The 22,909-nt window shown below is 37.3% G+C and overlaps 2 protein-coding genes across 3 annotated transcripts in view; one reads left to right on the top strand and one right to left on the bottom strand.

The window, feature by feature from the left end:
• Positions 1 to 739: 739 nt before the first annotated feature.
• Positions 740 to 6,276, bottom strand: LOC124634433 (T-complex protein 1 subunit alpha). Its single transcript, XM_047170013.1, has 9 exons — positions 6,107 to 6,276; positions 5,708 to 5,831; positions 5,154 to 5,271; positions 4,642 to 4,823; positions 3,941 to 4,205; positions 3,372 to 3,715; positions 2,789 to 2,981; positions 2,012 to 2,152; positions 740 to 1,733 (listed from the first exon to the last, which is right to left on the bottom strand). Exons 1-9 carry the CDS (start codon positions 6,177 to 6,179, stop codon positions 1,509 to 1,511), a joined length of 1,665 nt encoding a protein of 554 aa, XP_047025969.1. The 5' UTR covers positions 6,180 to 6,276; the 3' UTR covers positions 740 to 1,508.
• A 2,293-nt stretch (positions 6,277 to 8,569) lies between these two features.
• The window catches only part of LOC124634522 (cubilin), a 108,433-nt gene continuing 94,093 nt past the window's right edge, over positions 8,570 to 22,909 (top strand). For both annotated transcript variants that reach the window (XM_047170123.1, XM_047170122.1), the window contains exon 1: positions 8,570 to 8,650. The gene's annotated coding sequence lies outside the window, so the exon portion shown is untranslated. The remainder of the gene's footprint in view (positions 8,651 to 22,909) is intronic.

The raw sequence follows: 22,909 nt of genomic DNA, 5'->3' as shown, positions 1-22,909 counted from the left end.
TGGAACTCGATGAGAGCCGCTGTGCGTGAATTTACAAAACGCACCTACGCGCGTGAGTGCGCAAAAAACCCGCACGATGATGCAGATCTGCACTCCCGCAGGAACGCGCGTAGGTGCGTCGACACGTTAGATGCAGCGTGATGCGGGGCAGTGTGAAGATCACCTAAAGTGCACAGACATGCATAACTTCATAGTAGTCCTATTCATTACTCGGCAGTTCATTATGCAAATATTCTTTCTTGTCACTTTGTCTACCCATTAATTCTACGCTGCGCTATGAGTGCACGCAACCTGGTTGTACGAAGTTGCGATTTGGGTGGTAACTAGGGCTGCTATCTCGAATTTCGTCAAACCCGGACAAAGATTTAAAAAAACCTGGACATTTGGGGCAAATCGCTTTTTTTCCCGGACGAGTCCGAAAATGATATGCAAAAAAAACAAGACTTAATTTTCATTTGGTCCGGACACTTTTTCAAACCCCGCCCGGTCTCCAAACGAGGACAAATCCGAGGAAACCCGGACGGTTGGCAGCCCTAATGGTAACAAAATGGGAACATTCATTCTACACCACTATCTTCGGCTAGGCTTTTAGCCAGTGCTAATAGTAAGTTATGATCTAAATTGATCAGAACGAAAAGAACTACCATCAGGGAGGTAGTCGTTCAGTTTATTCCCTTCTGAAATATTGGTGCTTTGTGGTCAATGAGGAGTTGAGGACATAAAGAATAAAAAACAAAAATAGTATTAAAATTTTATTATCAGTGTGACGCACGACACGCCCTAGCAAATAAACTAGCATTAAATGTTAAAAGCAATGATGGGTTCTTAAAATAAATTAATCTTCCATTGATGCAAATTATTGTGACGGTGGTTAACCCTGCACAGTTAGAGATATTGAAACGTTTGTCTGAACATCATACATCTCAACGTTCTTACAACAAAAGGAATACTTAGACAACCAAGCTTTGGTTACTATTCACTGACCTTTTAAACCACAATGCCTTACATACATTCAAACATGAATAATATAAATCCAAGACTGTGTGACAAAATAAACAATAATACTATTTTATAGCTTACAAGTAAAATATTTGAATAATAAAGGCTTTGCAAATTGTATTTAATTTCAAGTAAAGTGTCAAGTTAGTTATACACGTGACATACAACCAATAGTACGTAGACATAAAGGCATCTCAAGCATTCAATATTAATCTATGATAGATTGATCTCAGTACCTTAGTAATAACTCTAATAAAAATATCATTTTGTGATTTTGAATTGGGACTTCGAACTATAGCACCACATTAGATCAATGATATTGGTGAAGGCAGTGCTTCACAAGACGGGAATTTAGAGGCGAAAAGTGTACAGAAACCACCATAACGTGACTTGTTAATGTATTTAAATTCAGTCGAGTGCAGTACTGAGATCGCCTTACTAGATCTTACATGTAACATAACATTATCATACAGGAATTTCACCGAATGTTACGTTAGCTATTTAGGTTATTATAGTTCTCCGGCGTGGCAGGCGTCTTCGTAGCTCTTGCCTTTTTGTTCGGGGTCTAGTTTGATCATGTCGTCGATACGGAGGATGGTGATCGCTGCTTCTGTGGCGAACTTCAGAGACTTGATCTTGGAGATAGCGGGTTCCAGGACTCCAGCTGCCAGGTTGTCGCGTAAAACGCCTTCTGTTAGGTCCAGCCCAACCCACTTCAGGTTCGCGTGCTCAACCTGTGAACAAATTAATATTGCAAAGTTTATCTTAAAGTACATACAATATGGATGATGTATACGCGATAAATAGAGAAGCTAAACCAGAGGAGAGATCGACGAGATTTGGAAAGTACATTCTACATTCGCGGGTCGTAAAATATTTGATTTTATAAAGTATCTCGAAGATCTAATGAGATCTAGATCTAGAGAACAGTAGTACTATTTAATTATTATCATTAGTTCTTACGCTTTTTAGAACCATAAAAATCCTCTTTATAAATATGAACGCTATTTACCTTAGTCTGTGATGAGTTGTGGTATGCGCGCAGCTTAGCAACGAGGTCAGTGGCGTCTCGCGCCGCGTTCACCGCCAACGTCTTGGGGATGACGAGTAGTGATTGCGCGAACGCAGCGATAGCTAACTGCTCCCGGGAACTCTGCAAAACGGCATCAAAATTTTAGATATTTTGACAAAAATAATCTTTCGTATGCAAATGTAATTCAAGCAGGATTTTTTGACGAAATGGACTATGTAGGATAAGATTTTTAATAAACAGTTTTTTGTATCATTTTTCTTGTTAATAATAAAGTTTATTCTTACTTAATTTTGCAATGACTCAAGAACTCAATGATTTAACTGGTCAAAGCAAAAAATATCAGCATTAAACAACAACGTGTACTTCATATCTTGCAATCAATAGTAAGACTATGAGCAGATGAGTTAAGTCAAATTCACTTTCAAGGTATCCTTTAGGAAAGACCCTCGCAATCATAATTGAATCAATTGGCAACATATTTGAATTAAAAAAACTTATGAAAACGGTGGGATTGGGCGGGTCACATCTGTCAAATGCACCCGGACAAGTGGGCCAACATCACCACAAACTGGATCCCTGAGCATGGAAGGCGACCGAGAGGGAGACCAAGAAAACGCTGGAGAGAAGACTTGGACAGCTTCCTCTATGACTGGCCACAAACAGCAATGGACAGAGAAAAATGGAAGGCTATGGGGGAGGCCTTTGCCCAGCAGTGGGACAGCATAGGCTAATAAAAAATGAAAACGGTAAACCCACCAGCGTAGTAGCAAAGTTCTCCAAGTAGATAGAGAGCGCGGCCTCCACAGCGCCGCCGCCCGGCACCAGCTTGCCGGACTCCAGCACGCGCCGCACCGCGCACAGCGCGTCGTGAGCCGAGCGCTCCATCTCGTCGCAGTACGCGTCTGTAGGCCCGCGGAGGATGATTGAGGCTGCTGTGCGGGCTGCGGGTCTATGGAGGAGAAATTATATTCAATATTTTTTTACTGATTCATGTATTATAATTTTTTTAAGACAACATCAAGCATGAGTGAGTGTGTGTATATAATACGCGCGAATGCCGCGCTAGCCTATGTTCCAGGTTTGCCGCGTGCAATCTGCACACACCTTGATAGTTGCATGGTTCCTGCCTGACAACATCAATTTAATGTAGCAAACTGGAGCAATCAAAAAGCTTGCCACCTTTTGCAATCTTTTTATTCCAAAATATGTAATATCTTTTGGGACCTATACATGAACATTGCTATACAGAAAAAGCCAACCAAACAATCCACCAAAATATCAAGACTGGTAAGTGGTGACTTTATAAATAATAAAGAACATAGAAGTAAAACATTCTTACCCCTTGATAAGAATAAGCTGGTCATCACAAATTTGTTCCTGTACAACTTCAGCGGCCTCTCCGATCATGCTGGGTTCAAACACTTCTTCACCGTCCATGTTGGTCAAGGAAGTGAGGAAAGCAGCACCGGTCGCCTTAGCAATCCTCTTGAGATCAGACTTCTTGCACCTTCTCACACCCATGGCGCCATTTTCCACGAAGTACTTGAGACATAAGTCATCGATACCGCCAGAGCAGAGGATAACGTTGACACCGGTAGCCAGGATCTTTTGCAGGCGTTCCTTAGTGATGTCAAGCTCACGGGCGCGGATGGCGTCTAGTTTCTCAGGGTCGCTTACTAGTACCTGTAATTTTGAATGTTGATGTAATTTAGGTAAAATATGCAAGTGTTCCAAGATCCAACTTGTAAGATAACAGTAGATAGAAGAGTATGGAAGCAGAAAACATGCTGCACCAAGTCCAAATAAAATAGAGTTAAGGGCAGAAGGATGTTGATGTATGCATATGTATAAAAAAATTGTGTATGGTGGTCAATGAATGGTAGAATGAATATATAAAATCTATGTTACCTGAACACCAAGCTTCATCTTAGTCTTCTGTAGAGAGAAATCAAGACACGCAATCTTAGCATTGACAATCTTCTTAGGCATGGCCTGAGAAGCCACAGTGCAGTTGAGAGCATAACCCTTGACCAGGACTGACTCCCGGGCGCTGCGGCCATGGGCCTTCAGGATGTTGATAGCCTTAATGGGGTAGGAAGCATTGCCTTTGAAGTCTGTTACTTTGACTGCCTGGGCTGCATCAACTACCATTTCGGAGAAAAAGTCTGCATCACTGTGGTTGGTGTTTAGGTAGTATTATTGTTTAAAACTTTAATGATGCTATATAAATTATTACGGCAGCAATTTAAACCTACAGAAGTGATTTATTAGCAAAGAACCAATCCCGAGTGATGGCTACGACGCGATGCACTGCGGGCCAATCACCGCTTTAGCCCACCCCCGCGCCTCACTTCATACCACAAAAGGGACCCAATAAATTACTTCTTCGCAGGTAAAGGTCAGAGCTCAAGATTCGTGCCGATAACTATATTGCTGTTGAATTACAATATCTCAAAAAAGTTACTTATTCATCTATTATTTCAACTGAAAATTAAACATTTAAAATCACCTTATTTTCAATAAGCCAATCACCAATTATACACTATATTTTACGACTGAAAGATATATGAGAATATGTAAGTATTTGCAATTTTTATGAAAAAGGATACGCTCCAATAAGCTTGGAAGACATGGTGGTCTTGGCAGCATTGACGATGGATGGTCTGCCGAGCGACTCCACGGTGACTGTGAGATTGTCCTGCACATACTTGACAGCCTCCTTGCACGCTAGTCGGTAACCAGAGATAATACTTGTAGGGTGAATCTTGTTCTTCACTAGCTCATCTGCATTCTACAAAGAAAAAAAAATATGTTTATTTTATTTCAAAAAACCCTACTTTTCGTGAAAATAGATGTGAATAAAGATAATGAAAATTATAACGTAAAACAATGTTTGGTTGTCATGGCAATATAACTACACTGTATAATTAATCTACAACATTAAACAATGGAGTGTTATAAGTTTGATTTTCTTTGTATAGCACTATAGCTCCCAAGCAGATGAACTGATTCAGATTAATTATTCCTTCATGTATCATATTCTAACTTCGTTCGCACCATTATAGCCATGCCTATTGAGACTACATATACTGTTGAAATAAAACTAAAAATAAATAAATACCCTCAATAATTCAGCAGCAATGATGACTACTGATGTGGTGCCGTCTCCAACCTCCTCATCCTGTAACTGTGCCAGTTCTACCAACACTTTAGCCGCAGGATGTTCTACCTCCAACATCCTAGTAGATTTAAATAATTAATTACAATTAAATAAAAAATTTTAAATCCACCCTCCCAAACTAGGTAAAGGCCTATAGCTCAGGAGTCAGCGTCGTCTCCTATTGAATGTGCTTGCACAAGAGATTAAATGAGATTTGAAACAGTTAATGATAAAAAAAATTATAGTAAGTATAGGCAGTAAGTAAACAGTGTAGCAAACACCAAAGCCAATTTCAATATACTGTTGAGTTAATTCTGGAGTCTGATAGCCAGATATAGGATGTAAAATTTGATGATCATTGCCTTGATACTCATGCAAGTATAATTCTATCATTATCAAGCATATCTACAGTTGCATTGTTTATTATCTACTTCTATGAGTAATCAAGATTTCTGCTGACTCACAATTGTATTTATTATATTCAAAAAAGGAAGAATTTCTTTATAAAAACTTACTTGAGGATGGTTGCTCCATCATTTGTGATTGTGACATCTCCAATATCGTCAACCAACATTTTATCCAGTCCGACGGGCCCCAGTGAGCTTTTCACTATGTTCGCGATAGCAGCGGCGGCACTCACTGTAAATAATTTCATCATTTATGAGACTTCTCATTGTCTCCCACTCGATCCAACATAGGTTATTTTAATACAAATTTATTTTGCTAAAAGTACTATAACTTGTACCCTATTAGAAGTTTTCACAGCTTAAAACTATGACATGAACATAGTTTCATCAATACTTTTATATTTTTCAAGATATTAGCAAAAATGTAACCATTCGTCGAGATGCATGTGATCTACCGGAGTACAAAAACCTCATGTGAATATTCGTGAAATAACATATAAACATTACCATTTTGCGTTCTAACTGACGCTCCTGATGATCTGGTCCCTGCGACGGATAAAGCTTGTGCGAGTGTCGACATTTTTAATAGAAATGTATCACAAAATTCATAAAATAATCGCCCGTCACACTTTTTTGATTCTCGAAGAACCTCTCAATGTTGCCACACTAGAAAATACAACTGACACTTCGTCGTTAATTGCCAGTGCTGAAAAATAGATTTTATTTGTAAAATAATTATTTTTAAAACTAATTAATTTTAATAGTTAAATGATTTATAATCACAAATATCTATTATAAATATATAAGTAGTTATGTAGTACCACGATGAGATGATTTTACTTCTTAGTTTTCGTTCCTGCAACACATTGTATCTCAAGGTCATGTTGGTAGCAGCCTAGCAGCTCCTCAGTCAGGATGATTGACCACGTGTGTGCAAATAATAGCACTTGTTAAAATATCGTTGATATTATGTTACAAGATTTCTTTTATATTTTAATGTTGTCATATTAAGTACAATACGAACCATATTAAAAACAACCTTTTGAATTAAGTTTTGCCCATTCCAGTTGGTCAAGCCGGTTTATCGTAGTTGGCCAGACTTCCTTTCACAATTCAAGAGACGAGAAACTTCCCGATATCATTACTAACCTAATCCTAATCCTCTGACTATTAACGCACAATTTACGCTCCAAACACAACAATACAATCAAATCTCCATCCAAAAAAGGCCTTACAGATTTATGACTAAAAAAATTATGGCTTAAGTTTCATAGCCCATACGGCGGCTGACATTTGATACATTTATCACGTAGGATCCCGTAAGAGGGTAAATGTTACGTGACCGGAGCAACGTGTGATCTACGCGGGAATTGGGGAAAGCACTCGTGAACCGACGTGACGAACATGTGTGCGGAAAATAACTTCCCTGTATCAGTTTGTGAAGAAATGAAAAGGGTTTGAATATTGAATGGCTTTTTGGGGACTGTGGAATATTGGTTGAGTTAAAAAAAGGTAGATAGCGATAGCGACAGCGTACAGCAGTAGCTTACATAAGGAAGTAAATAAGGGAATACATAGGGAAGTGTGTAAATACATAATAACGTACCTAAGTATATAAGTACAAAAAAATTCGATCCGTCAATGAGCCATCGCGATTTTCAATCAAGTAACATAATAACGGAACTTTATTCTTTACTAGCCGTTTTCCCGCGGTTTTACCCGCGTCCCGTGGTAACTACTGCCCGTACCGGGATAAAATGTGTCCTATGTTACTCGTGGATAATGTAGCTTTCGAATGGTGAAAAAATTTTTTAAAACGGTCCAGTAGTTTTTGAGCCTATTCATTACAACCAAACAAACAAAGATATAGTATAGACAAGTCGATGGTTATCGGATTCTTCATAATCAGCCTATTTACAGCCATTTTCAATTTACAAGGAATGTCAAATAAATCTACAGGAAGGTAGAATATCAATATCGTGACGTTCAAAAAATGCTTTGCTTTTTTGCATGAAGTTTGAATAAATGATTTGAGATTTGATTTTGATCTGGAACGCCCGTTAAAGGTAGTCCGCTACTTCGATTCTCTTGCGTTCTGTCTGTACCTACTGTTGTTCTGAATTGTTCGGCAGAAGCGGCTAGAGTTACGCTAGTCGTAGATCTTAGCTACGCCGCCGTCGTAGCAATTTGCTACGACCGCTACGAGTCACGAGTCCCGCTGTCGGTTGTAGCAAGGAGAAACACGACAAAATATTCGTAGCTGAGTTGGTGAAGTAGGTAATTATTTTTGGAGGTCATGATAATGCTGAAAAAACATTGTAATTGATAATCTTTCAAAATTATTAACCGTGTACCTACTGAACATAATGTTTACTAGAAATTGCAGTTTTACAATGTGTAACTCAGAAAAAAATTGTCGTTACGGGCGTTTAAATAAAAAAGCTAAATCTTTTACGTTATGTAGACTAAAACAGGTCAAGGTTGACCTGAGTATCACCTGAGTAGTTAACTTTATCATTCATCTTCATTCACAACTCATCTATATTACAAGCGAGGGATGAGATGAATGACTTCTGAAAATATCAATAATTACCTAATAAGTATATTTGGGAAATCATTGAAAGCCTTTATCAAGCACCAACACGGATAAACCGTTTTCTCTATTATCTGTAAAGAGGTTGTTTATGTTTTACCCGGCTTTTAAATCCGGCCGATGTCCATTGCAATTCATGTCAAGCGCCGAGAATAAAAGCTGACAATATCTCAGAGAAGTTTAGCCGACGTTCATTGGAATGCTCCGCAACGCGTACCGTATCTATACGAGAGAATAATCTCGTTTTCTGCGGCTTTTAACGAAAGCCCGATACGGAGTCGCAGAGCAAAACAAATAGCGGGTAGTTGTGCACATGCGCGCGCCGCCGCACGCACGCGCCTCCGCGCGGCGCGGCAGTCGCGCGCCGCCTGTCGCCGCGCTCGCTCCCGTGCGGACCCGCTAACCCGCGCTCCCACCACGCGCCAAATGGCGCCCAAACTGGGACCTCGCTCACGCGGGTAAGTCCGTTACATAATCACATTATCATACCAAAAAATTAACATTCGTCTTTGAGATGACAAGTGGTCCATGACGCAGCATCCGCGAGGATCTCCGAGGGCGTGGTAGGGCATCGACTGGGGAGGGGGCACGGGGCACGGAGTCGGCGTGTTAGCGATAGCGCGCCGCCTGATAAGGTTGCAGCCCTCCCACTGTCAACAAACCCTTACATTATATAAAACATTGGACATTTATAAATGACTGTAAAAATGAGTGGTAGCGGAGAGTCATCTCGAAGACGTGTATCTATTGATTTTCGCTTCGCGTTCCGGAGACTCTGCGGCTGTAGTGGCTGAGACACAATTAGATATATTGTCGCAGCCTCTTTAACATTCATTGCGGAACTAGTCGCCCACCGTCCGGACCCGAGGGTCTGGGCCTAATGTACGGGTACACCCACTTTACTCCACGTTGACTTATGTTGACAATTTGTAATCATTGCAACGACCTTGCTTCTCAAAGGTATACATGGATGATACGAGATCTAGTTGTGTAGGTTACGTTAAAGATCGTTATTTCTCTCGAGTGATCTCGTACTCTTAAGTGCAATAGAATAATAAGCTGAGCATAAATATGATTTGGTTGGGAAACTGGCTTTAGCTATCTATAGATGTATGTATCTTGAACTATTGTAATGTGCTACATTAGTAGTAGTGCTTGCTACCGTAGTTATTTGTAGAATGGGTATTCTTGCTAATTTATTAGGACTTCTAACTTCCTAAGCCGTAGACTTTAGACTATTGATTACTCTTAAATATAAAGTATGCTACTGAATAATTAGGCATCTAAGCTGCAATTTGTGTAGGTTACCCACTTATGGCTTTGCCTTATGACATTAAAATGTAGCGAGCTTTGAATTACATTACATAGAATTTATGTATTTACTGTAGTTAATTTAGAACCCAGAAAAGATTAAGATAAAAGCTTGATAAAAAACGTGTGATGATGATGATGATATGTATTTACTGTAGTTAATTTAGAACCCAGAAAAGATTAAGATAAAAGCTTGATAAAAAACGTGTTCTTGCAGTTCCAAAATTCCTTAATTTCATATCAAGTTTCTGACTAGTCTCAATTACCTACTTATAATCATATTTGGCAGTCCTTATTCGAATGACCCAATAAGTCAAATTAACTCAATTAAAAAGTAATTAAAGCAAACTTCCAACATCAAAGGATCTCATAAAACAAAGTACGTTAATTCAAAATTCAAATTCAAAAACAATTTGAGAATGTTTTGGTTTCATAAAGAAATTGTTGAGATTGTTTGCTAGAAGTTACGTGTATTATTCGAAGCGCGTCGCCTTGTCTAAGAGTAGCCGCACACTGCACACGAAATAGTCGGCCGGCAGTTGCCTCGATGAAAGATTTTTCTTAAAGAGGATTTGATTCCAATCAAAGTTTTCAATCGGTCTGATACAGGCTAAATAACCGATCTGAGCATACTGATTTATGAGCCCACACAAACTATCGGCCGATTAAAAATCTGCAGTATACGGGGTACTCTAAGAGACGAAGCTATGTCGAAGGTATATACGCTTCAAGGTGAGTTTACGAAGGAATTCCGAACATCTAGTATGTATGGTGCAATGTAGGATAATCGAGCAAGGCACGCCAACTATTCTGAACTATCAGGACTGTATTTATCACATGTTTCAAGCCTTTACATGAGCTAGTGTTTATGTAGTAGGTTAAATAACTAGGTAGCTTTGATGTTTTTTTAATGTAGTTTAGTTTAAAAATTATGGAGGTCAGATAAAAAGTCGCTCCTTGGTGCTTAGCTGCATCCGGTTAGACTGGAAGCAGATCCCAACATAGTTGGAAAAAGCTAGGCAGGTGACGTTGAGTTTAAAAAGAACTCTTTCCCTCATGCTTACAATTGAATTGCATAAACATATTTTACAAACGAAACCGGAAAACCCGAAAGTTAAGGCATGGAATACTTTATATTATTCCGATTAACTTTCAAAGTTCACGCAGACAAAATATCATTAAAATTAAATACCAATAGCGTCTAATCCATGCGCCAGGCATAAATACAATCGAAATTATCTTTCCATTTTCAACATCCATAAATAGATTCACAAAATCGCTAAAAATGATTGATTCAAAAAGGACACTCCCGACAAAAAACCCAATAACATAAAAATAGGTCCTCATTCAATACATATAACTCTGTAGGTTAATCACTGAATATATATCTGTTTGTAGCCGCAGCCACGCTATCAAGGTTGGTCCCACGAGGACAGTGCGAGGCGATTTCTTCTCCATTTATATGATAATTCGCGGCCAACGCCGGGGAGCGGGCCTTGTTTCCCGGATATTAAATGGACTGTCGAACAAACGGCATTGGCCAAGATATCTAAGGAATACTGTAGGTATACATATACTGTCTATGATTGTCGATGGCGGAGATATGAATCGAAGGAACGTTGTTTCGAATTTGGTGGTTATTTTTTTTGGTCCTTTCGCTATCGTTTCGTCTTTAGGTATGGGTTATTTTTTTTAAGAAAATATAAACTGAATAGATTGACATTTTTGTTTTAGATGCTAGTATAGATATTTATTACAGACACGTGGTTAAAAAGTGTCTATGTGTATTAATCATATATCATAGTCAAATTAAGAGGAAGTCATTTTATAGCCCTATCTTTTGTAGTAAATAACGGCCTAAATAAGTACCTATAGCTCTCTTTCACACCAACGCATTATAACAGCTTAAACTAAACTAAATAAACAATATTTCGATTACAAAATTCAAGGTACTTAACACAAGTACACACTTAGTTGGAAAAGGTAATGGCGAATCAAAAGGCTTCGGTCCATAATTGCTTTCCACCGTACCCCTGTCACGAGCTTCAACTCTTCAAGTGGAATCCCGACACCGGTTCTTATTACTTTCAGATTAATCATGTCACTTTAGCATTACAATCTCGTTTTTCAAACTAATAAATATCTGCGAATGCTGTTGAATGGAAATTGCTGCTGGAGAGATAAATGTATTGTTGATTTGTCTTTTTTCGCAAATGTTTTTGTTGCGGTGTTTGCTGCTTAGCCAGCTTATTCTTCTTTGACTATACAATCTGATTATACTTACACTAGTGCGATATTCAATTGTTACTGGCAGCTGCTAGCCTATCTTAGGGTGGTAGAGACCACGACACCTTACTTTTAACATAGGAAATCTAGACAACGAAAGTCTGGTTGACTGTAGTAAAAACAGCAATAGGTAAATAATACAAGTACTAATACACGTTCATACTGAGCTTATTCAAACACGTAATGATTTCGTCATAACAAGTAGGTAAACAGTGATACTAAATCTTCAGTACCAAGCATATTAGGTTTATCTTTAATACAAAGTATACTTTATCAAAAGAAAACCCTCACACATTCCTCTTCAATATAAATAAATAATGATCTGGTCCTTGTCCGCGTAAATCCGCACATGGTCGATGGTATATCGTTTGGCGTGCAAGGAACAGCGATAAATGCCGCCACATTTCACGGGGCCCGTGAATTACAAGCGCAACCTGATTTTACTGCGATACCGGCATGAAATAGATAGACTGGGAATTCTATTGTAAGCCTGTGCCTGTGTTAGAAAAACTATCTGAGTATCGCTGAAACTAAATCTAATGTTTTCGTATGTATGAATATTAGTTTGTTTCATAAATGGATTGATAATCTTAGTCGAGACATCGGCTGTTATTGATATAAATGAATATTTCAACTTTGAAGTGTTAAACCTATGAAAGATTAGTTACCAAATTATAGTTCTTTTCTTTCATTCCCATGTATATTGGAAAAGCAATAAAACCAAAATATCATTGCATGTACAAATAACCTTAAGTCCTCCAACATTAGTGTCACTAAGGTTAAGCATCAGTTTCATGTCGAAGTTTGAATCCAAATTGATTACAAAATGAGGGACTCTATGTAACGCACATATAGAAAGTCAACTCGTTACGCAATGAAATTTAAAAACAATCCAACGAAATATTTTAAAGAGAAATAATAAACGTATTTCTTGATTCAGCTTCCACGGACGATTAAAGAATGACTCCGACATTTTCCTTTATAGTATCTACGCAGAAAACGTGGGATTGTAAAGACATGTATTATATTATTCATGTTAACACATTCGTCTATATGGAAACGGGTTTGTTTACTCGCATAAATTGCAAAGAATTATTTGAAATTTTAATAACACGGCGTCGGTCGGTCGTTTAGACCGTAACCGAGGGGAGTGCAGGTTAAAATTTTAAACACAACACGAAGATTAGATAGCTGGGGAAATTGCACCTGTAAATTGTATCCGAAAGCTTTGAGTTTACAAGGCGTAATGAGGACGGACGAACATAGCCATTTTGGTGCAGTATCTGGGTAGCTAAGCGATTATCCTCAGTGCGGTATTAGGTTGTGTGTTAACTGTTTTCTTCTAGAAATTGTTTATCGGATCTACCTACATATGTTTATTTTTTCTATATTAGGCTTATTTGATAGATCATAGTTAAAGAGATATCATGATCAGCACACAGGCCACTGCTCCATGCGCAGATACACAATTTTACTGACATAAAAAATTTGTACATTATACAAAATCTGTTTGTGGAATCTAGCATTAACTAATGATGACAGTATAGTAGAAAGTATAGTTGTTTTATATCGTTTCTATAACGCGAAAGTCTAAACTACAATTTAAAAACATACGCTCCAAATTCAAAGTGTATATTCTTCTCATAAAAGTCCAGGGGCCCGATTCTCCTAAGTTAATAATGTCAAAATCGAATAGAAATCGAATTGCAATATGATCGTAATAGCAGTTTTAACCATATCGGGCATTCTGCTACTAATAAAAGACCAATCGTATTCGATTGACATTTGATTGGTGTGCGATTGGTCTGCTATTTTGGTGATTTTGGTCTATACGGTAGTTTGCTGTACAATCATTTTGCAATCGTAAATCATTTGCAGACAAAATGATACATTACTGGATGACAGAAAAGGATAAAAACGTTTATTTCAAAGAAAAAATAGCGGAATGCCACATACGCGTCAATCGTAATCGAGTCGTGATCGGATTGTAGTCGAATGTGAATCGTATGTTGCTTAAGTAAAATTAGGAGAATCGGGCCCCTGAACATCACATAAAAGTATCTCCAAAGCCAGGTTAAGCGCCGGAGCAAAATATTTCAAGGAAACGAAGTGCGAACAGCCTCATATATCACGCCGGGTTTGCAACACGGTATAATGTAGATAAACCACGATCACACTTAGTGGCTCCTCTCTCCTGGCAGATATGGGATTGCTCTTAGTTCCCCATGAGCACCGTTAAAGGGAGAATGGGAATCTATAGTAATGTTGTAAAGCTGACGAGTTTATTTGCTTGATCGTCAAAATCTCAGAAACTTTAGAACCGATCTGAAAAGTTCTTATAGCGTTAGATAGCTTATTTATCAAGGAAGGCCACATACATACTACTTTTTATCTAGCTGCATGGAGTAATGGCCACAGGTCGCGGATGAAACCTCTTGGTAGATACAAAAGTGATGTAACTACAGTAAAATATACTGTGACTTTTACATTTCTAACGAACATTAATCAAGGCAAATGTGAGCGTTGTTTATTATTCACAAACTTAACAGCTCAACCGATTTAGTTAAGAATTCTAATTTGGGAACTGTAGATTGATCCTTGAAGACGATTGAGGCTATTTTTGTTCAAGTGTGTACGCTTATCAAAGGACGTGGGACGAAACAGCGAGAAACAGCCAGTACTTATAAACGTTGTGACAATTTAAGTCGATTTAATGCCGAAGTCACAAGAAATACGTCGCTAACTTCACTATAAGTATATAGGAACCATTGCTCGAAAATTCTTGATAAGTATGTAGGTATATTTAATGCGGTGTCGGGTCGGGATGGCAGAGCGTGTGCTCAAAACTTTGAGAGCCCTGTCTCCCACAGACTTACCGCCATTTTCAACGCAGATGTATCTGTACTTCTTGTCTAAAAGCTTCTTTGATACAGAGATAGGTTTGTAATGCAGCATGATTTTTGAACACTGTAGTTAAGGCTTGTTTTCTGCAGAGTCTTTCTTCCATACTTGAACAATCGAATAAACGCAGGTTTACCTAGATCCAAACTACATAATATTCTCTATCTACATTATATCTGCCCAGCCTTGTCCCAATTATTTTGGGGTCTAGTCTAACCGGATGCACCTGAATACTGGCCTTTTTCAAAGAGTGACTGACTATCTCACCTCCTTAACCCAGTTACCTGATGTTAAGCGATTGTTCTTGTCATTAGAACACATAGACAAATGATTTATTGCGTACACACAAAAGGCGTACAAAATAAGGGCGCCCTATAAATAAACTAAGCGTTATTAAAACCCGCGGTTTTACCGCAAACAGTGAAGATGAGGATTGCAAACTAAATCGACATTGGATTTCATTGCAAACTCCAGCTTATTTATTCATAATAAAGAAGCCACGGTCTAGTTCCTACGTTTTGTTCCATTTTGATACAATTTGCTAAGAACCATTATTGTGTTGTGGCGTTGTAAATGTTTCATGCACTTTCTTATGAAATTGTTTGTCTCTGAAACTATGTGGTATCTTACAGCGAAGTACTAAAGCTGCAGGGATTGTTCGTCAGTACTTATAAATATGTAATTGGGAAAATATCATGGTAGGCTGCTGTATTATTTGGCGTTTTAACGTGAACAATTAACCCTAACAAGGAGAATATTTACAGTTTATCATATACAACCCGTGCCGATAAAGAATGGGATTAGAAATCGCGACAGCTGTATTTACCTCTCGCTCATACACTACAGCACAGGAGCGAGAGTTGAATACAGCTGTCGCGATTTCTAATCCCATTCTTTATCGGCACGGGTTGTACCAGTTTCTAAGTCTGAGCACCTCCCGTGAGAACAATTTTTCAGCTCCCACAGTTTTTTTTAAAAATTATTTCCTGTGATTAGCTCAATCAAACAAATTTTAAGCTTCATAACATTAGCACACATTAGCAACAGTTACAATACACATTAGCAATAATTAACACATTGCCAGTTTCCTACGTTTAATATTGATACTAGCACCATCTTGCATTCGCCAGATAACAATGACACTCCAAAATCGACGAAACCGATCACGGATCACAGTTTTCACTCAAATCCTCAAAGTTCACAAGATTACTGTTCGGAACAGCGAACTTGGTAATGTCACCGCGGATTGTTCGCACTGGAGGACATCAATGAATGCGTCGGAACACCCGAAACTTTGCCACTTTTGATTTATGACCCTCGTCTTGAACGTCAATACGGCCCAATTTCACCGACAAGAAAAACGTCAGTTTTCTTGAAATAACTGTCTTCGTTAAATTTTCAAAGCAAACAATAGTTTTAAGAATCTAGCCAAGAGCGTGGCCACACTCAGTGTATGAAAAAAAAACACGCCTCACTATACTTTTTATTTTTACACTTTGTCGGTGTAATTGACATACATATTGATATCAAACATGTCTCTAGTGCTCACTGAGATTAAGCGAGGACGGACGGACATACATGGCGAAACTATGAGGGTTCCTAGTTTACAACGGAACCCCAAAAAACGGACGTCTATGTTAATAACATTGGGCCTAATTCAGAGTATAACGTTTGGTTCGAAGAAGGAACAATATTAGTACAAAGTTAATATCTGAAAGAATAATCTTGGAGACAAATGCTGTGGAAGACACTAGGAGTTATCTATGCGGGTAGACAAATGACTATCATGTGGCGGACAGTCCGGACTTGAATAGTGAATGTCCTTTATCATGTGAATGGCTACTTACTTATAGCTGGTGATTATTGATATACACATTTTGGGGGAGATGGTCTTTCGTTCCATAAAATTAGGACCTAGTTAGAAAAGTGTAATGAAACTACTATAAAACAGTAAAGTTGGGTTGCACCACGCAACCTGAACAGTGTCCATATCTCCAATATGACCATATTTTAACCTTGTAATAACAATGTAAACGTGTGTATGTAAATATGGTGCAATCGACCTTAAAATAATTTGTTGGTGAAAATTACGACTATATTGTTAAAATGGAAAACAATAACTCTAAAACAAATGTAGGTGTCAATAAATAAATACATTTGATAAAGCGCAGCATAAATAACAATTTCTTAAACCAAGCATATATTGACAATCGCTCTGAATGATGATGGATTACATCCTCGGATTACAGAACGTCTGAAATAAAAAAATGAAGCTCGTTTAATCAGTTCCTTATCATTTCTGACGGGAGGCGGAAGGGAGACAAATGAACCTTATATTTGTGACGTCTGAATAAAAATGGTTTTTATATCTCCTGTGATTTGATATTCGGATGGAAGCTGATTGGTTATTTGACTTATTTCTAATTGTTTTTTTAGGGTTCGGTACCCAAAGGTACGGGTAAAACGGGACCCTATTGTTGACCCTGTCCGTCCGTCCGTCCGTCTGTCACCAGGCTGTATCTCATGAACCGTGATAGTTAGAGAGTTAAAATTTTCACAGATGATGTATTTCTGTTGCCGCTATAACAACAAATGAAAACTAGAATAAAATAAATATTTCGAGGGGCTCCCATTTTTTGCTCATTTTTGCTCGATATCCATAAATATATATAGAATATTAGTTTGGATGGTACGGAACCCTACGTGCGCGAGTCCGACTCGCATTTGGCCGGTTTTTTTATGTATTAAATTCGCACTGAGTACAAGGTGTCTGGGATAAGAATTAGCCTAGTCCAAGGGGAAAAGAAATATGAGTTTAGTATAATGTGCCTACTTCTGTATGTAATTTACATTAAGTGCCATTGGGAAAAACTTTCGATGATATTTTAAAGTAATAACCTTCCTAGATAAACGAGCGATATAACACTGAGAGATTTTTTTTTAGATTAGCGAGTTCAAGCAAGCGAATAAATAAACTTTTTCTATTTTAATAGTCAGTACATACCTCTATATTACATTTAAAAATTAAATTATAATTTAAAAAAAACCATCGACCCAAAAAAGTACGCAATTAGTACGACAAAAGGTTAAAAACGCTAAACCCTATAAAAAGCAAAAAATAACTTTTAACTCTACGTAAGTACCAACTAAAGCATGTCAGACTAAACTAAATTTTGTCGTGTCGGGGGACCCACACACACACACACACACACACACACACAGACACGTCAAACTTATAACACCCCGTCGTTTTTGCGTCGGGGGTTAAAAACATCTTCAAACATATCCTTCCTGAATACATTAAAAGCAAGAATAGTGTAAAGTACAAAGCATTACATATCCATCATTATAATTCCCCAGTCCAGCAGATTACCCGACAGAGAGCGACATAGTGAAGAGGGTCTGAGGCTGTCGCGAGAATTGATGATAGCCTTCGATTTCGAGGCGAATCGAGCGAAAAACTGCTTTAATCATTTCCTTATTGAGTAACTAATGTAAGTGTAAAGTTTTGTATAGTTTTTTTTTTTTTTATGTCGGGACACCTTTTCACACACGGTCGGTTAGCCCCATGGTAAGCTATTAATTAACTTGTGTTATGGGTGCTAACACAACTGATAAACTACATATAGCTACATATATACATATTTATAAATACATATTGTAACACCCAGACCACGGCCAACAAGCATGCTCATCACACAAATGTCGACCGAACCGGGAATCGAACCCGGGACCTCAGGTCCGGCAGTCCGGCATGGTGACCGTTGCGCCATCGAGGTTTGGCAATGGCTTAGGCGTTTGGTATTGGCTTCATTTGTTTTTTCTTTCGATGGAGATGATACACTAATGTAGCTTTCTCAAGTTTTGAATTGCCATAGGTAACAAATGTTATAGAGGTGATGTTTGTAATCGTTTGATCTAATGATGTTGTTGTTATAAATGATGTGTATACCTGTAATGTAATTTGTAATGTATCTTTTATAACTTTTGTGTATGTATTGCTGTTGGTGTATCAATTAAATAAATAAATGATAAAACATAAACATATATTTTTTCCAATGGAAAGCAACATCATCTGTGAGTGTCAAAGACTATTCGCAGGGGAAGTAATTCCCATGGGACACTTGTAAAACAGCTAGAAATAACTAGTCGTGATACTCACATCGAGCTTCATATGATAGACAAGTGGTTGTACTCCAATTTCCAGTTACTGTACTTCACTTTGCTATCAAATAGTTAGGTTTACCTAAGCTCACTTCACATCAGCCCCACTAACTCGATTGATGAGTTTATTACTGTATTAACTTTAGCTAAGTACCAACATTAAGTAGGTACTCCAGCTCTAAGGTTTGTGATGCATACATGGAGAATAAAATGAGTAGCGGAGATGCCTAAAGAAAGAAGCGCGCCAAAATGCTGGTGTTCGGGGGACGAGGAACGTTACTGTCTCCGTCTTTTTACACCTTCTTTCGAACCCTCCCATTTTTTGTAATACCAAAAATCGTTGATGGATGTATCAAAGAACCCGAAATCCTCATTAGTTTACTCGTAACTGATCGTTTTGGTTGCGCATACATTGCGTATTTGACCTAGAAGAAGGCGCCTGACCTACCTGCATTATGGCATCTCCGCTCATATTTCCTTGCTCCGTGAATGTATACGTTTCCTCAACTTTCCTAACTTTGCGTACAAAGGAACGCAGATTTCAATTACCTCTCGAATTAAAATAGAGAAGTTTGAAGCGCATCATTAAAATGCTAATTTGACTCTTATGTTCTATAATGTTATGATTGATTTTCCAATGCGTTATGCCAGCTTGGGGGACGGAGTTTATGCATATGATTAAAGCTTAGGGGATTAGGGGGATTATTATTAGTATGATATTATCTCATTAGTGTATGCGCTTAGTATTTGCTTCTTTGAGGATTTGGCAAGCTAAAGGACATGGAAACACTGAATAAGTCACTTGATATTATATATAGTTTATTTTAACTTTACAACAAATAGTGCCATTCATAGACAGGGATAAGATAACATTATCCTAACATATTTTACTTATTTATTAAATAATTATTTTGGTTAAAATCATGATGTAATTATAATCGTATCCCCTATAAGCCCTTCTGAAAAGTATCGTTATGGCAAATTATTTCCTTCGCATTTTTTGATTTACCCTACTTTAACTTTTATTAATATTCTGCATGCATTCGACCAAAGAAACGATAGATGGATTGTGTGAAAGTTGATATGGTTAGAAAGAATGTTACTTGCGAGATGACGGCAGATAGAAGATTATGGAAGGAGAAAAGATGCTGCGCCGACCCCAAATAAAATTGGGATAAGGGCAGGAGCATGATGATTCTGCATGTCCAGTAGGGCTAGTTTTAAATAAGAATTTCAAGTAGCAGTTTTTTCTACACGGAAGGTTAATGTTCAAGATTAGCTTTTTTTCCGAAAACCATCACTAAAATAAATAAAATCACCATTACAATAACGCACAACGCTGCAAAAGCTCTTCTACGCCATTTTGTTACTTCTAGTCTATCAGTGTTTACACATTTTTGCATGTTCAAGAATAAACACATATTTTTGTTTCAGTATCAGTTTGTGCTTGAAGCCAATCCATAGCCAACTTGAATTGTTTGACGTAAAGTTGTATTCGTTACGTGCTTGTTACACAGTCACTCACTAAATAACTCCAAGTCAAAGGATTTATATGAATATACGATGGCTTTCACTGATTGAAATTCCATTTGGCATGGAGATAGGCTAGCCGCACACACTCAATAATATTGTCAATGCAAGATTGTCAAAATCTTCGTCAATAAAATGATCCCCGCACACTACACAATATTATTGTCAATTTTTCATGGTACAATCTGACTCAGTCGCTCCGCAGCTAGATTCATGTGCGCACGTTGAACATAATGGAAAGAAAGAAAAAAGTCGTTGCATTGAGTAATGCATTAATTTTACTAACTAAAAAAAGGCAATCAAGAAAGAAACGATGTTCATCATTTGATAAAAACAGCAATTCATAATACGTCCAGGCAGACGGGACGTAAACCTCATCGGTACCCTTTCCCGATGATTTCGATTTGTGAATCTTCTTTAATTCTTTCCGAAAATTGGTTCGTAGGGAATTAATTTTTTTCTTTACGTCTTCTCTTGTACTATTTAACTCCAATAAAACTCCAATATTTATAAAGAAATTAAAGCAATTCCTCAACGACAAATGTTAAAACACAACACAGTAAAAGAATACATGGAAGACAAATCCTTTAGTAAATAAAAACTATATAAAAGTACACACATACAAATCATAACACAAACACAAACACACGCACACAAGCGCACACACCCATTCACACCGACACTCACATGTACACTTAAATTAATATGTTTGTAAATATATTGTTAAGTTGTTCAAGCTGTGCGGTTGTGGAATGCGTTGCCCGTAACAATAAGGCAGGCTCAATCTTTAGCAGTTTTCAAGAACCTGGTAAAAAAACACTACCTTTCTAATTTGTAGTTGGGTATAATACCATACTGTTGCAGACTTGTTGTCAAGTTTAATTGGCGACTTTAAAAATATATCATATATGTGTAGGTACATATTTCTGTTATATTTATCTATTATATATATAAATATATATATATTTATTATATTTTATTTGTTATTGTTTTATGTATTAATATTATATATACATAGTGCATCAAAACTACCTGCGATATGGTTATTTCCTTTTTTACAATCCATCCAAAGGTTGTCTGTAAGAGATCGCTTTTAGCGATAAGACCGCCCATTGTGTCACCGACTTCAAAATTTTTGTTTGTTCTTGTTGTTTTTTTAATTGGTGTGCATAATAAAGAATATATCTATCTATCTATCTATAATTTAATAATAAGCTAGTATTAAAACTCTCCTACTTCTTTAAGCTGTGCCCTATAGGGTCCATATTGTCACTAATCTAAATGTACCACCTGTTATAACATATATAATGTATAATAACATATATAATAAAGAATTGAGTATTGAGTATTTGATTTGATTTTTTTATAAATATCGAGCAACTTATCAAGCGCATTATTTTTCTTATTCTTTATTGCACACTTAACAATAAATACATAAAAAGAATACAGACAGTTTATGTACAATGGCGAGCTTAACGAATTGGGTTCTCTTACAGCCAACCCTAAAGCCATAGAGAGATTCGATAGTGGTAGGGTAGATTCAAAAAAAAGTGCACAACAAACGTTAATAACCAAACAAAAATATATATATATATATATAAAATAATAATATACTAAACATATATATGTAGTAAAACTACACAATACATAAATATAATACATATAAAAATATATATTATATCGGGTGTGTCGTTCACAATCACATTAAATCATATCACATATACTTTATGATATTCTATGGCGAATTGTAAAAAAAATAACCTAATCCATTCAGTGGTTTAGTCACAGGAGTCATTTTTCGTTTTTATAATTTACAACATCATGTGTAAAGCAGAGATAAAGTTAGGAGTATCGGCTGTTTTGATCAGTTGACATCTGTCAGTTTTCAAGGGAGAATTTCAGTTGTTTGTAATGACTGACTTTTATATGGTGTTTCTAATTTTTGCACATTTTTATTCCATTTACTTTGTTTGAAAAAAACATTTTTTTATTTTTACGTATTTTTCTTTTATCTTTGTGTTAATCGACATATATTAACCAGTATATTAATGCATTTCATTTAATGTGATTATGAACGACACACCCGATATATATACATACGAATCATATATATATATATATCAATATATATATCATTCATGTCGAAAAATAGTATTCCTTTACTCGTCTCTTGAATGCACCCAACGATGGGCTTTCGCGTATCGAGTGTGGAACGGAATTCCACAGTCTCACAGCACGAACAGTGAACGATCCATCATAGCGGCTCGTAGTGTGGGAAGGGACACGAAGAAGGAGAGATGAGGAAGTGCGACAAGGTTTGCCTCTCGGGACAAGAAACTCAAAACGTTCCCGAAGATATCTTGGTGAGAGGGGATTATAGAGAAGAGAGAAGAGAAAGGAAATTTTTCTTAACTGTATCACGATATGCTTTGCAGGATGTATTCCATAATTCTGGATAAGTTTCCCATGTTTTAATAAACACTGACAAATAATGTTTTTTAGTAAGGGTACTATCATCAACAGTA

Source organism: Helicoverpa zea, chromosome 11 (genome assembly GCF_022581195.2).
Source record: "Helicoverpa zea isolate HzStark_Cry1AcR chromosome 11, ilHelZeax1.1, whole genome shotgun sequence".
In the NCBI taxonomy this organism is placed as follows: domain Eukaryota; kingdom Metazoa; phylum Arthropoda; class Insecta; order Lepidoptera; family Noctuidae; genus Helicoverpa; species Helicoverpa zea.
This window is presented reverse-complemented; position numbering and strand designations above follow the sequence as displayed.

Excerpts from the sequence above, each read along its gene's own strand:
- LOC124634433 (XM_047170013.1), bottom strand. The coding sequence starts at position 6,179 with ATGTCGACACTCGCACAAGCTTTATCCGTCGCAGGGACCAGATCATCA. Across the intron at positions 5,272-5,707 it reads GATGGAGCAACCATCCTCAA|GATGTTGGAGGTAGAACATC; the intron begins GTAAGTTTTTAT and ends TAAATCTACTAG. Across the intron at positions 2,153-2,788 it reads AGAACTTTGCTACTACGCTG|AGTTCCCGGGAGCAGTTAGC; the intron begins GTGGGTTTACCG and ends GCCGTTTTGCAG.